The sequence below is a fragment of the Geotrypetes seraphini genome, chromosome 3, assembly GCF_902459505.1.
Source record: "Geotrypetes seraphini chromosome 3, aGeoSer1.1, whole genome shotgun sequence".
In the NCBI taxonomy this organism is placed as follows: Eukaryota; Metazoa; Chordata; class Amphibia; order Gymnophiona; family Dermophiidae; genus Geotrypetes; species Geotrypetes seraphini.
The window spans coordinates 398,326,033-398,345,195 of NC_047086.1; the positions used below are offsets into that span (position 1 = coordinate 398,326,033).

The window sequence follows — 19,163 nt, forward strand, 5'->3', positions numbered from 1 at the left end:
GCTTCTCCTAAAGCTGCTTCAAATTTGTCACTATTCAAAATTTGATTTCTTTAAGGAGAAATTAGGTCCTTACCTGCTAATTTTCTTTATTTTAGTCCCTCCAGACCAGAACAGAAACAGATGGGTTTGCGCTCCTCTGCCAGCATGTGGAGACTGAGACGCTAACTTTTAGCTACAGTACAAGTGGGCTGTGCAGTCCCTCTTACAATCAGTCTTGACAAATAGCCAAGCAGAAAACAACTACACTGAATAGAGAAGACAAAGGAAAACACTGTTAGATACTGGTTAGAACAAGAACCTTTCAGAAATGCCCCACAGTTCGCCAGCTAAACCAGCTGAACCAAATGCCGCTGCTCTTTTAAACTCCCCTAACAACCAAAGCAATCAACTACTGCAGAAAAAAAACGTACTCTTCACAAAAAAAAACACCGAACAAAATGACAGGGTGTGGTCTGTGCTAGTCTGGAGGGACTAAAAGAAAGAAAATTAGCAGGTAAGGACCTAATTTCTCCTTTTTTCATTACACTGTAATTAATTTCTCCTTCCTTTTCTCGTTACTCTGTAAGTCACCTTGAGCCTGCACAGGTATGTGCAATGTACAAATACTAGATTAGATGAGATACTTTAGCATCCCTCCAGACAGGCACAGAAACGGATGGGTGGGACACCCAAAGGGCTGCCACAAGAACACACTCACCGAACACCGCATCCCGATGCGCTTGAATGTCCACACAGTAGTGTCGAACAAAGGAATGGAGAGAAGAACAAACTGCAGATTTACAAATATCCACCAGAGGTTCAAGAGAAGATTAAGCCCAAGAATCTGCCCGACCCTGAGTGGAATGAGCTTTGTGAAATTCCGGAACAGGATTCTTTTAGAGAAGAAGGTGCGCTGAAGCAATAGCCTTCTTGATCCAGAATGAAATGGTAGCTTTGGAAGCCCTGTCCCCCTTGTGAGGACGCGCTAAGAGGACAAAAAAAATTTGACTTATGAAACTCCTGTGCCTGATGAACATAAGAGCAAAGGATGCAACTTGTCTAACTGCCTCTGCTCCAACGAGCCCTCCTGATTACCCAAGACCGGGAGGACCATGGACTGGTTGACATGAAATGGTGAAACCACCTTCATAAGAAAAGAGGAACCAGCTGCAGTACAACCCGCTCCTTAGAGAACTCCAGGAAAGGTAACCTACAAGAGAAGGCCTGCATTTCTGAAACGCATCTCACTGATGTAATGGCCACCAGGAAAACCGCCTGAAGAGTAAGGTTCTTCAATGTGCAGGCATCGAGAGGTTCAAATAGAGCACAAATAAGCACAGATAGAACCAGATTGAGATCCCAGGCAGGAATTCATGCTGAACTGGTGGCCGGAGCAATTTCGCAGCTCTCAAGAATCAAATCACATCTGGAGAAGAAGCCAAATGTCTACAATGCAAAAGACCACGAAGGGTAGACAAAGCGGCAATCTTCATCCAAAGGGAGGATCAGGCAAGGCTTCACTCCAGGCCATTCTGCAGAAACTCCAGGATATGAGGCAACACAGTATAAAGGGGAACCACACCATGCGTGGAACACCACTCTTCAAAAAGACGCCAAACACACATATAAGCAAGAGAGATGGAAATTCTCCAAGACCCTAAGAGAGTGGAGATCATCTTATCTGAATATTCCTTATTCATCAGGTGAGCCCTTTCAAGAGACAAGCCGTAAGACAAAAGGGACCTGGATTGAACATTGAAATAGGACCCTGAGTCAGAAGATTGGGTGAGAGGGGCAGACGGAGAGGATCTTCCACTAGCAGATGAACCAGCAGAGGATCTTCCAGTGGGAGAGGATCTTTCATTAGCAGATGAACTGGTACCTGCGCCAGCCTGGAGCCATGAGAATCATACATCCTGTGTGCTGGGCAATCCGAAGAACACTGCCCACCAGAGCCATGGAGGAAAGACATACAGCAGGCCATTTGTCAGTCAAGCCTGCACCAGAACATTCAACCCCTCGACCTGGCAATCCCTATGCTAACTGAAGAACCTCGGTGCTTCGACGTTGACACTTGTAGCCATGAGATCCATGATCGGCTGACCCCAGACCTGAAGAATCAACTTTGAAGGCTTCCAGCCCGAGACACAACTTGCTTGGATCCAGCGCATGACGACTGAGAAAATTCGCCTGGACATTATAAATGCTGGCAATGTGGGAAGCCAAGATAAGAACATAAGAATAGCCTTACTGGGTCAGACCAATGGTCCATCAAGCCCAGCAGCCCATTCTCACGGTGGCCAATCCAGGTCACTAGTACCTGGCCAAACCCAAGGAGTAGCAATATTCCATGCTACCGATCCAGGGCAAGCAGTGGCTTTCCCTATGTCTTTCTCAATAACAGACTATGGATGTTTCCTCCAGGAAATTATCCAAACCTTTCTTAAAACCAGCTACGCTATCCACTCTTACAACAACCTCTGGCAATGTGTTCCAGAGCTTAACTATTCTCTGAGTAAAAAAATTTCCTTCTATTGGTTTTAAAAGCATTTCTCTGTAACTTCACTGAGTGTCCCCTAGTCTTTGTCATTTTTAAAGGAGTACCCATTCTACTCTTCCTATTCCATGAGCTGCGAAGTCTCCAGCACTACTAGATGACTCTTGGTGTCCCCCTGATGATTGAAATAGGCCACCACTGTGGCATTGTCTGAGAGAACTCAAACTGATTTGTCCTCCAGCAAGGACTAGAATTCTACCAATGCTAGCTGAATGGCTCTGGTGTTCAGAACATTGATCAATCAGGACACCTCCACTGGTGACCAGCAGCCCTAAGCCGAGTGACCGAGACATTGAGCTTCCCAACCAAGGAGACTAGCATCCGTGAGAAGCACTGTCCACTGGGGCTGATCGAGACTCACTTTCTGAACCAGATTGGTAGACTGGAGCCACCAGCGCAAGCTATGATGAACTAATCCCTGAAGCGGGACAGGAGAATCTGTGGCAACCACCACTAAAGAAGTGCATACTGAAAAGGACACATGTGAGCCTAAGCCCACTGAACCACTTCCAAGGAGGCTGCCATGGACCCCAAGATCTGCAGAAAGTCCTGCACCCACAGACATCGGCAATCCACCAGAGAATGAATCTGCATCTGCAATTTGCACACCCTGGCCTCTGGAAGGAAAACTCCCCCCAAACTGGTGTCAAAAAGAACACCGAGGTACTGCAAGCGCTGAGACGGAGTCAACTGGTTTTTGGACAAGTTGACCACCCAGCCCAGGGACTGCAGAAACTCTACAACCCGAGCCATAACGCGGGAGTTCTACTGCAACAACTTTGCGTGAATCAACCAATCGTCCAAATAGGGGTGCACCAAAATGCCCTCCATGTGCAAGGCCGCTGCCACCACAACCATAATCTTGGTGAATGTGCGTGGTGCCATAGCTAAACCAAAGGGAAACGCACAAAACTGATAATGCTCTCCCTAATTCGCAATGCGAAGGAATCGCTGATGGGAGGCCCAAATTGGAACATGTTTATGTTTATTTGATATACCGCTCCTGCATTTTACTGACCTAAGCGGTTTACAAAATATCAAACTAAAATGAAATTAGGTACATGCAGAAAGGCCTCCGTCAGATTGAGAGAAGTCAGAAATTCCCCAGGTTGGACAGCAAGAATTATGGACTTCAGGGTTTCCTTACAAAAAGACGGAATCCAGAGCATTCTGTTGACACCCTTGAGATCCAAAATGGGCTAAAGAGACCCCTCTTTCTTGGGCACTATAAAGTAAATGGAGTACCTGCCAGTGTGAATTTCCTGAGGAGGCACTGGGACTACCACTTTGAGGTCCAGCAACCTGAGCAGTGTCTACTGAAAAGACCTCATCTTCCAAGTGGCCTGACAAGGAGAGGAGAAGAAACGATCTGGCAAAGGTCATAAACTAAACTAAACCTTAAGTTTGTATACCGCATCATCTCCACGGAAGTAGAGCTCGACACGGTTTACAGGAATTACTAAAGAAAGGAACTCCAATGGGAGGAAGGAGGGCTTGGTAAAAAGGAAGGAAGGATGGGGACTAAGTAGAGTGGAGAGGAAGGGAGTGGTTACATTTTAGAGAAAAGCCAAGTTTTCAAATGTTTTCTGAAACGTTGAAGTGTGGGCGAACTTCGAAGAGGGGCAGATAAGCTGTTCCATAGCTCGGTGATCCTGAAGAGGAGGGATGTTCCAAGTCTTCCTGTATGGGAGATGCCCTTCAAAGAGGGGAATGACAGTATGAGTTTTTGAGTGGATCTGGTGGAGTTAGGATTCGGGGAGAGCCAAGATAGTGGAAACAGGGGAGGAAGGATGCCGTGTAGAGACTTGAAGGCTAGGCAGGCGCATTTGTAGTGAACCCTGAGGAGCACTGGGAGCCAGTGAAGCTTAGACAGAAGCGGGGAGACGTGGTCGAATTTGCTTTTTTCGAAGATTAATTTAGCCGCGGTGTTCTGAATCCGCTGAAGCCTGAGAAGACTTTTCTTTGTTAGGCTGAAGTAAATGGAGTTGCAGTAGTCCAGTCTAGAAAGAATAATGGATTGAACGAGGATAGCAAAGTGTTGTTGGTGGAAGCAGGATCTGACTTTCCTTAGCATGTGAAGGTTGAAAAAGCATTTTTTTACTAAGGAGTTAAGGTCATGAAAACTCCAGAGCATAACCGTGAAGGGGAGGAATCTGTAAGTTTTAAGGAATCTGTAAGTTGTAAGTTAGGTGCGATTCTGTAATAGGTGTCTAAGTGCGATTGACAAGAGATAGGCCTAACTTTTTAGATGCCATTTACAGAATTTGCCCCAAAATTTCTAAATAGGTAAATAAATAAATCTACTCCTAGCTTTAAAAATAATAGTCTCTATAGTACCTGGTTTAAAATTTCTCCAAACTGTGGTAGTTTGCTCAACTCTACAAGATTCAGCCAGGTCATATCAAGAACCCAACGGAAAGGTTTACGTGGACAAGCTTTCAAATCTAATGCCGCACCTCCTGGAGAAAAACATTAAAATAGTGTAATGTAAGTAAAATTACTATGGCTATAATTGTTTTCATCTAATACTTCATCCACTTATTTGTTAATGATAAATACTGAATCAACTCCTGTTTTATAATATTTGATTCCTTAAACAGCTGTTATATTAATTAATTGATTAGTTGTTCACATATTTAGTATACTGATATGTACTGTTGCTATTAGACCAAGTTTTAAATGACTGATTTCTATTAAGACAGTATATCAAATAGTGTATATAAATATTTATATAGACTCATACTACTGCTTTATCATATTTTTGGGCATCCTTACTATTACCATGCATGGTCATGTCCAGATTCCTCCTTTCTTCAGGGTAGTCAGTACCTTATCCACTATCATATACTTTGTTTCCTGTTTTCATTGCACAAAACACATCATTGCATTTTTTTTTTGCATTTATTCTTAGTAATGCATAATTAATCACTGTTCAGTCATTTACTGTACATGTTAGTGTCACCTGCAATAATGAATAGCTTCTTTTTAGCTCATCTACAACTCTGCAAGCTCAAGACTGATCCTTCAGGCAATCCTTTATGCACTGTGCAACCTATTATTGTTCTCTAGTAGGGTTACCATATTTTACTATGTAGAAACCAGGATGCATGGCCCCGCCCTGTTCCGCCTCCAACCAGCCCCACCCTGCTTGACCTCCAGCCCCACCCCCCAAAAGCTTTGTCTCTTTTTCCCAACCTCCAGTCGGGGGGTAAGAAATATATGCTTTCTTCTGGTACGGACTGTAATTCCAGCGGGGTGATTTACAGCATAATTTGTCCTTGTGGCAAGCTATATATTGGTCAGAGGAGCAGAGAAATTAAAACTCGCATAATAGAACACCTTAGTAATATCCGTAGGGAGAGAGTTTCCGCTCCGATTGTGTCTCATTGGTTGCAAGAAGCCCATTCTATCGAAGATGTCAGATACACAGTGTTAACACACATAAAAAATTATTCTGGTGATTTATCAAAACTTTTACTTAAAAAAGAACAGAGATTTATATATCATTGGCAAACACTTGCTCCATTGGGTTTAAATTCAGATATAGAGTGGTTTAATTTGTAATGAAGTTAAACATACATTAGACATCATTTCCGGGTCATATGATGTAGGAAGTATATATAGAAAAGTCGCAAAACCCGAAAATAAATGGGAGGTAGAAAAATCACAAAAAGAACAAAAACCTCCCAAACCCCAAGAAATAGAACTACCGTATTTTCACGCATATAACGCGTGCATTATACACGATTTTTACAAACCATGCATAACCTTGCGCGTTATACGCGTGAGTGCGTTTTACAACTTTTTTTTTACATAGTTCCCCCCCGATGTCCAATTCACCCCCCCGCAGGACCGCTCGCACCCCCAGCCCGAAGGACCGCTCGCACGCACACGCACTCGCACCCGCACCCCCACCCCAAAGGACCGCTCGCACCCCCACAGCCTCCCGACCCCCCCCCATCATGTAGAAGCTCCTACCGTTGTCCTGCTGCTTCCTCTTGGCAGTCCCAGCCCTTCTGTGAGCCCTGCGTCTGCGCTGCTTCCTCTTCTGGCGGTCCCGCCAAATTTATGTAAATAAATTTTTATATACCGCGCACACCCATATACCACGCATGCCGCCCCGACTCTCCTTTCGTCCGCCCCGACTCTCCTCTCCCCCTTGAAGTCCTGTCCCCACCCTGAAAGCCTGATGCCCCCCCCACGTCTGATTCACCCCCCCCTCCCGCAGGACCGCTCGCACCCCCACCCCGAAGGACCGCTCGCACGCACTCGCACCCGCACCCCGAAGGACCGCTCACACGCACTCCCACCCGCACCCGCAACCCCACCCCGAAGGACCGCTCACACCCCCACAGCCTCCCGACCCCCCCATCATATAGAAGCTCCTACCGTTGTCCTGCTGCTTCTTCTTGGCGGTCCCGGCCCTTCTGTGAGCCCTGCGTCTGCGCTGCTTCCTCTTCTGGCGGTCCCGCCCGAAAGGATCGGGACCGCCAGAAGAGGAAGCAGCGCAGACGCAGGGCTCACAGAAGGGCCGGGACCGCCAAGAAGAAGCAGCAGAACAACGGTAGGAGCTTCTACATGATGGGGGGGGGTCGGGAGGCTGTGGGGGTGTGAGCGGTCCTTCGGGGTGGGGTTGCGGGTGCGGGTGGGAGTGCGTGTGAGCGGTCCTTCGGGATGCGGGTGCGAGTGCGTGCGAGCGGTCCTTCGGGGTGGGGGTGCGAGCGGTCCTGCGGGGGGGGGGGGTGAATCAGACGTGGGGGGGGCATCAGGCTTTCAGGGTGGGGACAGGACTTCAAGGGGGAGAGGAGAGTCGGGGCGGACGAAAGAAGAGTCGGGGTGACCAGAGGAGAGTCGGGGCGGGCAAAAGGAGAGTCGGGGCGGCATGCGTGGTATACGGGTGTGCGCGGTATATAAAAATTTATTTACATAAATTACAGTTTCCCGTGCGCTATACCCGTGCGCGCGTTTTACACGGGTGTGCGGTATATGAGTGAAAATACGGTAGATAGGGGGGAGAGACAAGGGCATGCGCACTCAGACCTGCGTGATCTGAAATCCCTGATCTGTGAGATGTAGGTCCGTGGCTTTGCAGGTGTGCGCATGCGCAAGTCCCCAGCCTTACTGCTTCCCAGCCACATTGCTTTCCAACCGCCAGCGTTGGACTCCCTGCTCTCCAGATCGCGGTGTACAGACCGGTAGGGCACTGGGAGCTAGGGAGAAAGCAAGGGCACAGCCGGAAATGGAAAAACGGCACTACCATGCGCCTAGGGTTCTTTTCAGTTCGTATTCGTCGTCATCTTCGCCCCTCCCCCCAATCCCCGTTGAGCCTCCCACCCGATTTTCTCTTCTCATGGTCTGGCCGGCTACCTTAGTCCGTTGCCGCCGCCGCCACCCCCTTCCCTTCCCTTCCCGCGGTCTACAAACCTCTTGGCTCCAGCAGCAGCCGCAGCACTGTAAACACGCTGCTTTGCGGCCTCTACTGCCTTGATTTGCTCTTCTGTGTCCCTGATGACATCATCAGAGACGCGGCAGAGCAAATCAGAGCAGTAGAGGCCGCGAAGCAGCGTGTTTACAGTGCTGCGGCCGCTGCTGGAGCCAAGAAGTTTGTCGACCGCGGGAAGGGAAGGGGGTGGCGGCGGCGGCAAGGGACTAGGGGAGCTGGCCAGACTGCGGGGATGGCGCGCATCTTCAAAAAAGTGTAGGCGGGAGGCGAGTGAAGGAGTTTCAGCTCAGAGGAACGGCTGGAGGGTGCTGCAGGTGGCCCATGCAGGTAAACATTCTCACAGGTGGGGAAAGGGGGCTGTTTCGGGGGGAGGGGTGTGCTGGGAGGCAGATTGTTTTGCTTAGGGGGGAGACAGAAGGTTGACCACGAAGAGACAGGGAGGAACTGGAGCGGGAGAGGGAAAGGGGCCTGCTTTGGGGGAGGGGTGTGCTTGCAGGCAGACAGCTTTGCTTGGGGGGGAGACAGAAGGGGGGGCCACGGAGAGACAGTCAGGGAGGAACTGGAGGGGCAGAGGAAAAGGGGCCTGCTTTGGAGGAAGGGTGTGCTGGGAGGTAGATAGCTTTGCTTGGGGGGGAGACAAAATGGGGGGCCACGGAGAGACAGTCAGGGAGGAATTGGAGGGGTAGAGGGAAAGGGGTCTGCTTTGGGGGGGAGGGGTGTGCTGGGAGGCAGACAGCTTTGCTTGGGAGGGGAGACAGAAGGGGGGCCATGGAGACACTGTCAGGGAGGAATTGGAGGGGTAGAGGGAAAGGGGGCTGCTTCGGGGGGAGGGGTGTGCTGGGAGGCAGATCGTTTTGCTTAGGGGGGGAAGACAGAAGGGGGGCCACGGAGAGACAGTTAGGGAGGAACTGGAGGGGGAGAGGGAAAGGGGGCTGCTTTCTAGCACCCGTTAATGTAACGGGCTTAAACACTAGTGTTTAATATATATGTATTTGTTGTAAGATGAAAAATGAATAAAGAATTTATAAAAAAAAAAAAAAAGAATGAATGAATAAATAAATAAATAAATAAGGTATTACAGAATTGCTTATTGTGGAAATAATTAAAACAAGCATGGGTACTTTACAGGTGAGTTGAAGTTAGGAGTAAAAAGCAGCCTCAAAAAAGGCACCTAAAGTTAGGCTCCTAACTCAATTAGTAAATTGGCTTCAATTATGAGCTTTAACAAGCTCATAATTGAGAAATATAAAAATTGGGCGTTAAGTGCCTATCTTAGGTGTAATTTTACAAAAGATAGGCCTATCGCATGGGCCTAGTGGTGCCTAACTCCAAAGTAGGCATGGTTAGGGGCGGTTAAGGACTTCGGCACCCAAGATTCTCTAAAGGACTTAGGCGCCTATAATGTAGGCTTTTAAAACCATGGCCTACATTACAGGTGCCTAAGGTTTAAGTTAATGATTCTATAATAGGTGCCTAGTATGATTGACAAGAGATAGGTGCCTATCATTGTAGACGCCATTTACAGAATTTCCTCCATAGTCTAGATTTGAATATAGCCAGAGTGGAGCTTAATGTATCGACTCATGAAGGCTATTCCAGGCATACGGTGCAATTTGTTTGAAGGATTTCCACAATGAATAGGTATGAGATTTCTATGCAGTCACTGTCTCCATTATATGCAAAAACATTTCATGGAAAGCTCAGAAACCTTGAAGGATCCCATGCAAAGCATTCCCTAAACTAAAACTAAACTAAACCTTAGGTTTGTATACCGCGCCATCTCTGCAAGCGTAGAGCTCAGCACGGTTTACAGAGTTAGGAAAGAAAGGAACTCCAATGAAGGGTTAAAGGAAAGGAACTAGGAGGGTAGAGAGGGGCCAGGGTACCAGAGAGCGGGAAGTAATTAGATTTTTGAGAAGAGCCAAGTTTTCAGGTGTTTGCGGAAAAGTTGGAGGGAGCTAGCATTTCTGAGCGGGGATGTGAGGTTATTCCAGAGTTCTGTGGTTCTAAAGGGGAGGGATGTTCCTAGTTTTCCTGGGCGGAATATACCTTTTGTAGAAGGGAAAGATAGTTTCAATTTTTGGGAGGATCTGGCGGAATTAGGGTTCGAGGAATTAAACCTTAATGGTTGTTTTTGTTTTTTTGTATTCATTACCTTTAATAAGTGCCTGGAATTCTTTGTGCTTGACATAGCCTTTCTCAAGGTCAATCTTCAATGACAGAAGAATAGTAAACAGAAATTTGTGGTTTTCGTATAGACCCCTAACAGTGTATTTAAAAACTTCAAAGGTCAAATAATCTATAATATTTGCAATTCTTTTTTGAGGAATGGGACTCTTCTTGGACCTAAAGTGAAAGAATAACAAGAGAAGTTCATTATTTCTATAACGTAGAAAGTTAATGACTAAGAGGCAAATTTTAGAAAGGAAATTCATCTTAGAACAAGGATGCCCATTTCTCATGCATTTTAGAATAGGATCTGCTAACATTTAGCCTATCCAAAATGCATGAGAAATGGACATCCAAATGCAGATTATATCCAACATGAGCATCCATTTTACAAACTGAAACATCCGAACTATGAACAGGGCAAAGCAAGGGACATGGACATCATTGTAATAGCATAAAACCATCCATGCTATAAAATGGGCAAATAGCAGCAGGATGCCAACCAATGCAGAGGACTCCAGTTCAAATCCCTCTGTAGCTGTTTGTGAATTTTTTTAAAAAAACTGTGATCCCTCTAGAGATAAAATAATACCTGGACGTGCTGGCTACTGGGTCTAAATATGGACATCCATTTATTTTTTATTTTTTTACATAAACATCCCTTCCCCTTCTAAAATCAGAATTGGACCTCCATATTTTGGCTCCTCCCTCGTCCTGCACTAAACTTGTACAGACCAAGCTCCTTTGCTATAAGATGTACTGTAGTTTTAGATGTCCATATCCCAGCTTTATAAATTAGAATTTAGAATTCCATGCAATATGAATGTCAAAGTCAGGCTTGTCTAACCTTTTGCTATCAGGCAATACATTTTATATTTTGTAACATTCAGAAGTAGGGTTACAAGATATGTCCTATTTTTCGAGGACTGTCCGGGTGCCCAGATGTTTGGTTTTTGGGGTTTTTTTTTTTGGTTTTTTTTGGGGGGGGGGTAAATGGGGGAATCTGTCTGGGTTTAGCCAGCAATCCTGACTCCCTCACCTACCTCTTTCTCCAGGTCTGGCACAGCCGCTGTAATTGAATCTTCGGGCAGCCAGCAGTAGCAATGAGGTAAGTCTACTGCCGCCAGCCTGCCCCTGAAACAGTCTCTCTGCAGTGACTTCCAGAGAGGTGGCTTCCAGGGAAGGCCAGTAGCAGCAGCCTTAATTCAACATTACTGCCAGCTACTCAAAGATTCAATTACAGCAGCCAGGCCTGGGGAAGAGGTAGATGGGGAAGTCGGGAGCTAGAGAGATCGTCAGGGGAAGCAGTGTCAGAAGAGAGAGGGGTGGAAAGGGGGCTGGAAAAACAGCATAGAGTAGGATTGTACTAGATGGGAGAGGAGAGACAGAAAAAGCAGGAGAGGAGATTGGAAGGAGAAAGAGGGGCACCCATGGGGTGGGGGGTTGGAATTAAGAGAGAGAAACAGGCACTTTTGTATTTTGTTATATGCTTCATCAAATAGTGACACAGTAGAACAGTGTGTCATCCCCTCCCATCCAGTCTCTCTCTCTGCCTCATGTACCTGTAGCCTTCATCCAGTCTATTTGTTTTCTCTCATGTACCCCCCCCCCCCCCCCCACCAGGCTTTACTCACTGTCTTTCTTCTCACCCGGCTTCAGTTGCAGAACAAACAATGGGCTTCCTGTTTCCCCAGCGTGATTCGACTTGGATCTCTGAAAGTCTGAGCTGCATGGTTCCAGAAGTTTAGGTCGGTCTCATGGTTTCAAGTCTCATGAGACTTGAAACCATGAGACCAATCCAAACTTATGGCACTGCTTGGTTCAAATTTACAGAGATCTATAAGCACCATATGAATTACTAAGCTTCTGAGGGCCAGAAAAAAGCACATGGAGGTTGGACAAGCCTGGTCTAAGTACTGGCTTTCAGACATCTAGAACATGAATAGAGCTTCTAAAATAAGGGTCTAATTGAAAATGTAATAGCTAAATAGTAGTCATACTTAGCCATGGACATATTGAATAACTTCAAGAACTGGGCCAGTGAGGTCTGGTACATGACGTTGACCATGCTCATTTCTGTAATGAGGAAATACAGGATGCTTCCTCGCGTTGCAGCAGGTCGATATTCTTCTTGTGCTCGGTTAATCTTCACCTCAGTTTCTGCTGCTACATGAAGCTTCTCACTTACTTCACTAGCTGTTTGTTTGGTTGCTCGAAGAACACCAATCAAAGATTCGTCATCTACTAAGGAACCTAAAATTCAACCAATGTTGATTCTAAATTTCAAAACATACTGAGAAATTGTTTTAGTTAACATAACTAACTATGAAAGTGAAGACTTATGATGCAATATCCACAAGAAAAATCCATTTCAAGCCCTTTCTCCATCTTTCTTAGCTTCTTCTTCCCCAGACCTTCTTATCACACCCATAAACTGACAAATTCTTCATTGCCAATTATTCTTGTCCTATTGACACATTAATATAGATGGTGCCAGCTGATGCTATTCTGATTATATGCCATACAGGAATATACAGGAGCCCAAGCCCTCTTGCCCCGCGGCACCCTGATCTTCCCCGACTCGATGGGGCAAGAGGGAGCCCAAGCCCTCTTGCTCCGTGATCCCCAACCCCCCCCCCTCAGGCTGAATCCGTTGGGGCCAGGAGGGAGCCCAAGCCCTCCTGGCCCGGTGATCTCCCCCCAATCACACGATCCGGCCAGGAGGAATCCCAGGCCCTCCTGTCCTCAATGCAACCCCCCCAACAACCACCCCCCCGAGCCCCCGACTGGCCCCCCCTACCGACCCGCAACCCTCCCACTGACCCCATGACCCCCCCACCCCCACCCCCTTCCCCATACCTCAAAAAATGTTGGCCGGACTGACGGATGCCAAGCCCGCCCATCCGGCAGGCCAGCCAGCGCAGGAACGGGGCCGGATTGGCCCAGGCGGCTCAAACCCCGCCCACAGGTGGGGCCTGAGCACCTGGGCCAACCAGAATAGGTCCAGGAGCCTTAGGCTCCTCCTGTGGGTGGGCCTTAAGCACATGGGCCGGGTTGTGTCTACATATTAAAATCTACATATCAAAATATGTGGCTAAACTCCAGGATACAAATAGGTGGTTTTAAGATTGTCTGGAAGAATTGGATTAAAGCAGGTATACGAACCTTAAATGATGTTATATCTAATGGTAAACTGCTTGATTTTTCACAGTTGCAACATAAATTTGGCCTTGATAAAAAGCAAAGTTATAAATGGTTGCAACTGAAGCAGGCTATTCAGGCAAGATTCCCTGAATGGAAATCTCTTAATAATCAATTTAGTTTAGATTTCTTATGCTTTCAGGCAGATTTCCTGGGTCACCAGGCCGCACAGTGGTATAAATTATTATCTGGCTATTTGAATAAGAAACCAAAAACTGGACTTAGAGATATTTGGAGCATTGAGATTAAGCATCAAATTAATGCATCTCAATGGCCACGTATTTGGTCCTGGAGGATGAGATGTACAATGTCTGCATCTATGAGGCAAACATGGTTTTTCCTGTTGCATAGAGCACTCTGGACCCCTGTTCGTTTACAAAAATTGGATTGCTCTAAGTCTAATAGATGTTGGCATTGTCATCTCGAGGCTGGAACTTTAGATCATTTATTGTTTCATTGTCCATTTATTAGAGCCTTTTGGCAGTCAAATAAATTGTATGCTGGAAAATCATGTAGCATTGTCATATGACACAATTTTATTTGGCATGGCTATGAGAGCTAAAAGTCAATTATCCTCTAATAATAATAAACTTTTAATGATTTTAACCGGTGTTGCCATTCAACAAATAACGTATAACTGGAAAGATTGTAAAAGATTAAACTACTGTTTGTGGTGGAACTCGGTGTGTCACTTGTATAAAATGGATCGAGCATTAGCAGTTCAAAAAGGATATTTTAACAAATTTAAGGATGTGGCAGTCGAATGGAAAGCTTTCCTTTGACCTAGATCTGCTTGTCTCCATTGGCCAGCATCATTTTGTTACGCCTTGACGTGGTGTCTTTTTAATTGGCATTATTAGCGTAGTGTAATTAGAGTAGATGCAGCTGTGTTTTTTTCACTCTCAATGTTTTGTTTTCTCCCCTGAAGACGCGCTTTGTGAAACAGGGTCTCCTGTTGGGAGTTTGGCTGTGGTGTGGTGTCTTTTTGCAAGATTGTGGGCTGTGGTGAGAAGAGTCGATGTGTGTTGTTGTTTTTTTTGAGGAAAGTGAGCGTTTGCCTGACCGTGCCATTGAAGCTGGTTGAAGATGTCAGATACAGTGGGATTTTCACTAGCTGGGATCATAGCAGGTTGGAGAGAGGTGTGATGCAGAAGATAAGATTGGACAGTTAACTATTTTGTTTATTTTGTTTTACAGAAAAATCATTTTGTTTTGTGGTTATATATTTTTTATGATTTTCTGTTTTTTGCCCGATTCTTCCGTTTTCGATCGATCTATGGGACTTGAGCGTTACTAGCTGTGGAATATCTATTTATCCTGATCTGTGAAGGATTCATTTTTTCCACTATTTTCGCTATTATTGTGCTGAATATATTGCCACACCACATTATTTGAGAGTTGTATTGACCATCCTCTACCTGTATTTGGATTCATATCATTGTCATTTTGAAAAGTGTTTGGGATATTTGTGGAGTTTTTTGGCCTGTGATTAATGTATGCTCGTTTGACTACTTCAGGCTTGCTTGGATTGAACAGAGGACTGTGGACACTGAGGCCTTTTTTCTCCACTTTTTCCATACACTTGATAAGGTTGAATCCTTACAGAAGAAAGTATTGTCTTGTTTATTTGATTGATATTTTTCATACTTATCCTTTTTGTATTTTTTCTGAATATCATTATGGTCATTTTCAAAGTACTTCCCTTAGGAAGCTATGTACCAACACCAGTGCCTAGTCCACCCTTCAAAACAATTTTGGAACTCTTTCTGGAATGGCCATCAGAGCTTTCGTCATATTACCTTAATGTTTTCCTTTCTCTTCGGGTAAAGAAAAAAGTAATTGGGGGCCAGATCAGGTGAGTAGGGAGTAGGGAGAGTGTTCCAATACAGTCATTTGTTTTCTGGCTAAAAACTTCCTCACAGGGATCAGTGCTGGGGCCAATCCTGTTCAATATGTTTGTGAGTGACATTGCTGAAGGGTTAGAAGGAAAAGTGTGTGTTTTTTTGCAGATGATACCAAGATTTGTAACAGAGTAGACACCGAAGAGGGAGTGGAAAATATGAAAAAGGATCTGCAAAAGTTAGAGGAATGGTCTAATGCCTGGCAACTAAAATTCAATGCAAAGAAATGCAGAGTAATGCATTTGGGGATTAATAATAGGAAGGAACAATATATGCTGGGAGGAGAGAAGCTGATATGCACGGACAGGGAGAGGGATAGTGTCCGAAGATCTAAAGGTGAAAAAACAGTGTGACAAGGCAGTGGCTGCTGCCAGAAGGATGCTGGGCTGTATAAAGAGAGGCGTAGTCAGTAGAAGGAAGAAGGTGTTGATGCCCCTGTACAAGTCATTGGTAAGGCCCCACTTGGAGTATTGTGTTCAGTTTTGGAGACTGTATCTGGCGAAGGATGTAAGAAGACTTGAGGCGGTCCAGAGGAGGGCGATGAAAATGATAGGAGGCTTGCGCCAGAAGACGTATGAGAAGAGACTGGAAGCCCTGAATATGTATACCCTAGAGGAAAGGAGGGACAGGGGAAATATGATTCAGACGTATTAACGTAGAACAAAATCTTTTTCAGAGAAAGGAAAATGGTAAAACCAGAGGACATAATTTGAGGTTGAGGGGTGGTAGATTCAAAGGCAATGTTAGGAAATTCTACTTTACGGAGAGGGTGGTGGATGCCTGGAATGCGCTCCCGAGAGAAGTGGTGGAGAGTAAAACTGTGACTGAGTTCAAAGAAGCGTGGGATGAACACAAAGGATCTAGAATCAGAAAATAAGATTAAATATTGAACTAAGGCCAGTACTGGGCAGACTTGCACGGTCTGTGTCTGTATATGGCCGTTTGGTGGAGGATGGGCTGGGGAGGGCTTCAATGGCTGGGAGGGTGTAGATGGGCTGGAGTAAGTCTTAACAGTTGGAACCCAAGCACAGTACAGGGTAAAGCTTTGGATTCTTGCCCAGAAATAGATAAGAAGAAAAAATAAAAAAATTTAAATTGAATCAGGTTGGGCAGACTGGATGGACCATACGGGTCTTTATCTGCCGTCATCTACTATGTTACTATGTTAGTCAGTGTTGTGCATGCTGGTATGCTATCATGCAAGAGCCATGAGTTGTTGGTGAAAAGTTCAGGTCATTTTTATCTAACTTTTTCATGTAGCCTTTTCAGCACTTCCCAAATAGTAAACTTGGTTAACTGTCCAATTGGTATATCAGACCTGTCATTGATATAGCGCAAAAGTAAAACATTAAAATCCACTCCTATGCCGATGACATCCAGCAGCTCCTCCCACTAGGCAAAAACCGATCATCCCAAATTGCTAACCTCCAACACTGCCTCTCTGACATGAAACCTGGATGACAAACAACAAACTACAAGTGAACGCCTCTTATGGTCAGGAACAAAAACACCAAATACACATGCCCAACACTATCATGGGACTCCACTCTACTAACGGCAACAGATCAAGTACGTAGCCTAGGAGTAACCTTAGACGGACACCTATCCCTATCCACCCACATATCCCAAGTAGTCTCTACCTCCTTTTACTACCTCCGCCAACTGAGAAGGATCAAACCCTACATCTCCACACCTGACCTAGCCCAACTCCTCTACGCATATGTCCTCTCCAGAATGGATTACTGCAACTCCCTATTTAATGGAATAACCAAAAATGATCTCAAGCGCCTCCAACGGGTCCAAAATGCAGCTATCCGCCTCCTACACAGCCTCAACTACCATGATCACATCTCCCCAGCACTCCGCGCTTAACACTGGCTCCCAATTAGCCAATGCTGTGCATTCAAGGCCCTGGCAATAGCACACAAAATAATTTATGCCACCACCCCCTCCTACATAAAATCCAAGCTACCCATCTACATCCCCACCTGCACCCTCCACTCAGAAACGGAGATACGCCTATGCATTCCCCCCGGAAGGTCCCTCCTCTCAGAAACCACCCGCAAACGCTCCTACAGCCACTTCATCCCCCAACTCTGGAACCAACTCCCCCCTCAACTCAGACTACAGAACTCACTAATGACATTCCGGAAAATGGTAAAGACCCTCCTCTTCAACTAAAGGTCACCCTCAATCTACACCCAACCCCTTAAACCCCACCTCTACCCTTCTTTCTCCATTCTAATCTTCTGCCTAAATTTCTGTATAGTCCACTCTCAGCCTATACTCAAATAACTCGTATCTAAACTAAACTACTTATATTTAAACTACTGTTCTTAATTTGCTGTATAGTCCCTATATTTACACTGCTGCACAGTCTCGTATGTCCAAGTATTTAAATCTACTGTATAATCTTGTATGTCCAATTCACTCTATTGTGAATGTTTACTTGTAAACCGTTCTGAGCTACTGGGAGGACAGGATAAAAATCTAAATAAATAAATATTCATTTTTATCTGTTCCTTCTTTACATAATATTGTCTACTACACTACTTGTAAATCCATCTTCTCTGGGGCAACACCAACTTTATGGAATACCCTGCCTATTTTCCTCAGACAGCAGGACTCCTTACCAAAATTTAAATTTTTATTCAAAGATGTTTTCAACAATTAAGATTCTAAATACCAGGATATGTGGCACATTTTATTTTATTTCCCTTCCTCTTGTGCTCACCTTCTTTCCCTCGGCTTTCCTATATATACATTGTATTTCTTCCCTTCTTCCCAATGTATCACCTGTATGTAATTATGTTTATTTGTAATATCTATTCTTTTTAAACATTTTATTGTACACTGCTTAGATTTTTCTTGATAAGCGGTTTATCGAAAAATAAACTTGCCTCTCCAAAGGGATTTTTGCACACTCCTTTTTCATGCCAAGATTTTCAGTTAAGATTTTTCTATTTCTATATCAATGTTTATTTAGTCTGCTATGCTTCTCACAATGAATTTTTGCAATGTTCTGCTTGTTACTGGCCAACCTGACCTTTCTTCATCAGTGACACATTCTCTCTCCCACCTCAGAAAAATTGGTACACTGCTGTTTCTTCATGGCAATGTACCCATAAACTTGGACTAACATGTCCCCGATTTCACTTCCATACTTGCCAAGTTTAACAAGAAATGTAATGTTTGTTTGTTACTCTAATTCAAGCTTAGACATTCTCACAATGGCACACAAAAACATGCAACAACAATAATGAATGCCACTCAGTCAACATGAACACAGCTGTGACACACTGATATACCAAGGGTATGAAACCTTATCAAGTTGTTTACACAGTGCTGCCATGGAGGAAAGTTTGCAAATTTAATTTTCAGACCTTGTAAGCCTAACTCCCAGTATGCCCTCAATACCAGTACTGACCAGTGCTGACAGGGGGCCCAGTGCACTAGAGAGAGAAAGAGAAACCCTGCCCTGCCCTACTAGCCTACCTTGGAGTGACTAGATAACATTCAAGCTTGACAACCAGCAGAGGGCAGGATGAAAAGTGCCTGAGGAACTAGGGAGAGGGGACCCGAGGGCCCATTCTCAGTGATGATCACTGCAGTACCAACTAGAGTGCCCCTCTGCTCAGATGTCTATGGCCAGTTTGCTAAGAATGCTGGCTGCTTCTACATCCCAATGTCTTGTTTGTGTTCATTTTTCATTTGGATGTTTTCATTTTCAAAAATGGCTAAAAACGATAGACACACTAAGGGCCAAAATGAAAAAAATATCTTGTGGTTTTGAAAACGGACATTTTCTTTACCAGATTTGTGTACATTCTCAAAATGTTCAAATATCACTGCACAACAAAGTTTTTGCTTCCTGAACACTGCTGGGTGTTTCTTATAGAATTTTGGGTGCTGA

General features: G+C 45.1%; 1 protein-coding gene across 1 annotated transcript in view; it reads right to left on the reverse strand.

The window, feature by feature from the left end:
• The window catches only part of DNAH8 (dynein axonemal heavy chain 8), a 1,666,792-nt gene that overhangs the window by 139,356 nt on the left and 1,508,273 nt on the right, over nt 1-19,163 (reverse strand). Inside the window, 3 exon segments of the mRNA XM_033937418.1 lie at nt 4,874-4,995; nt 10,135-10,325; nt 12,149-12,401. Of these exon segments, the coding sequence (XP_033793309.1) occupies nt 4,874-4,995; nt 10,135-10,325; nt 12,149-12,401 (566 nt within the window).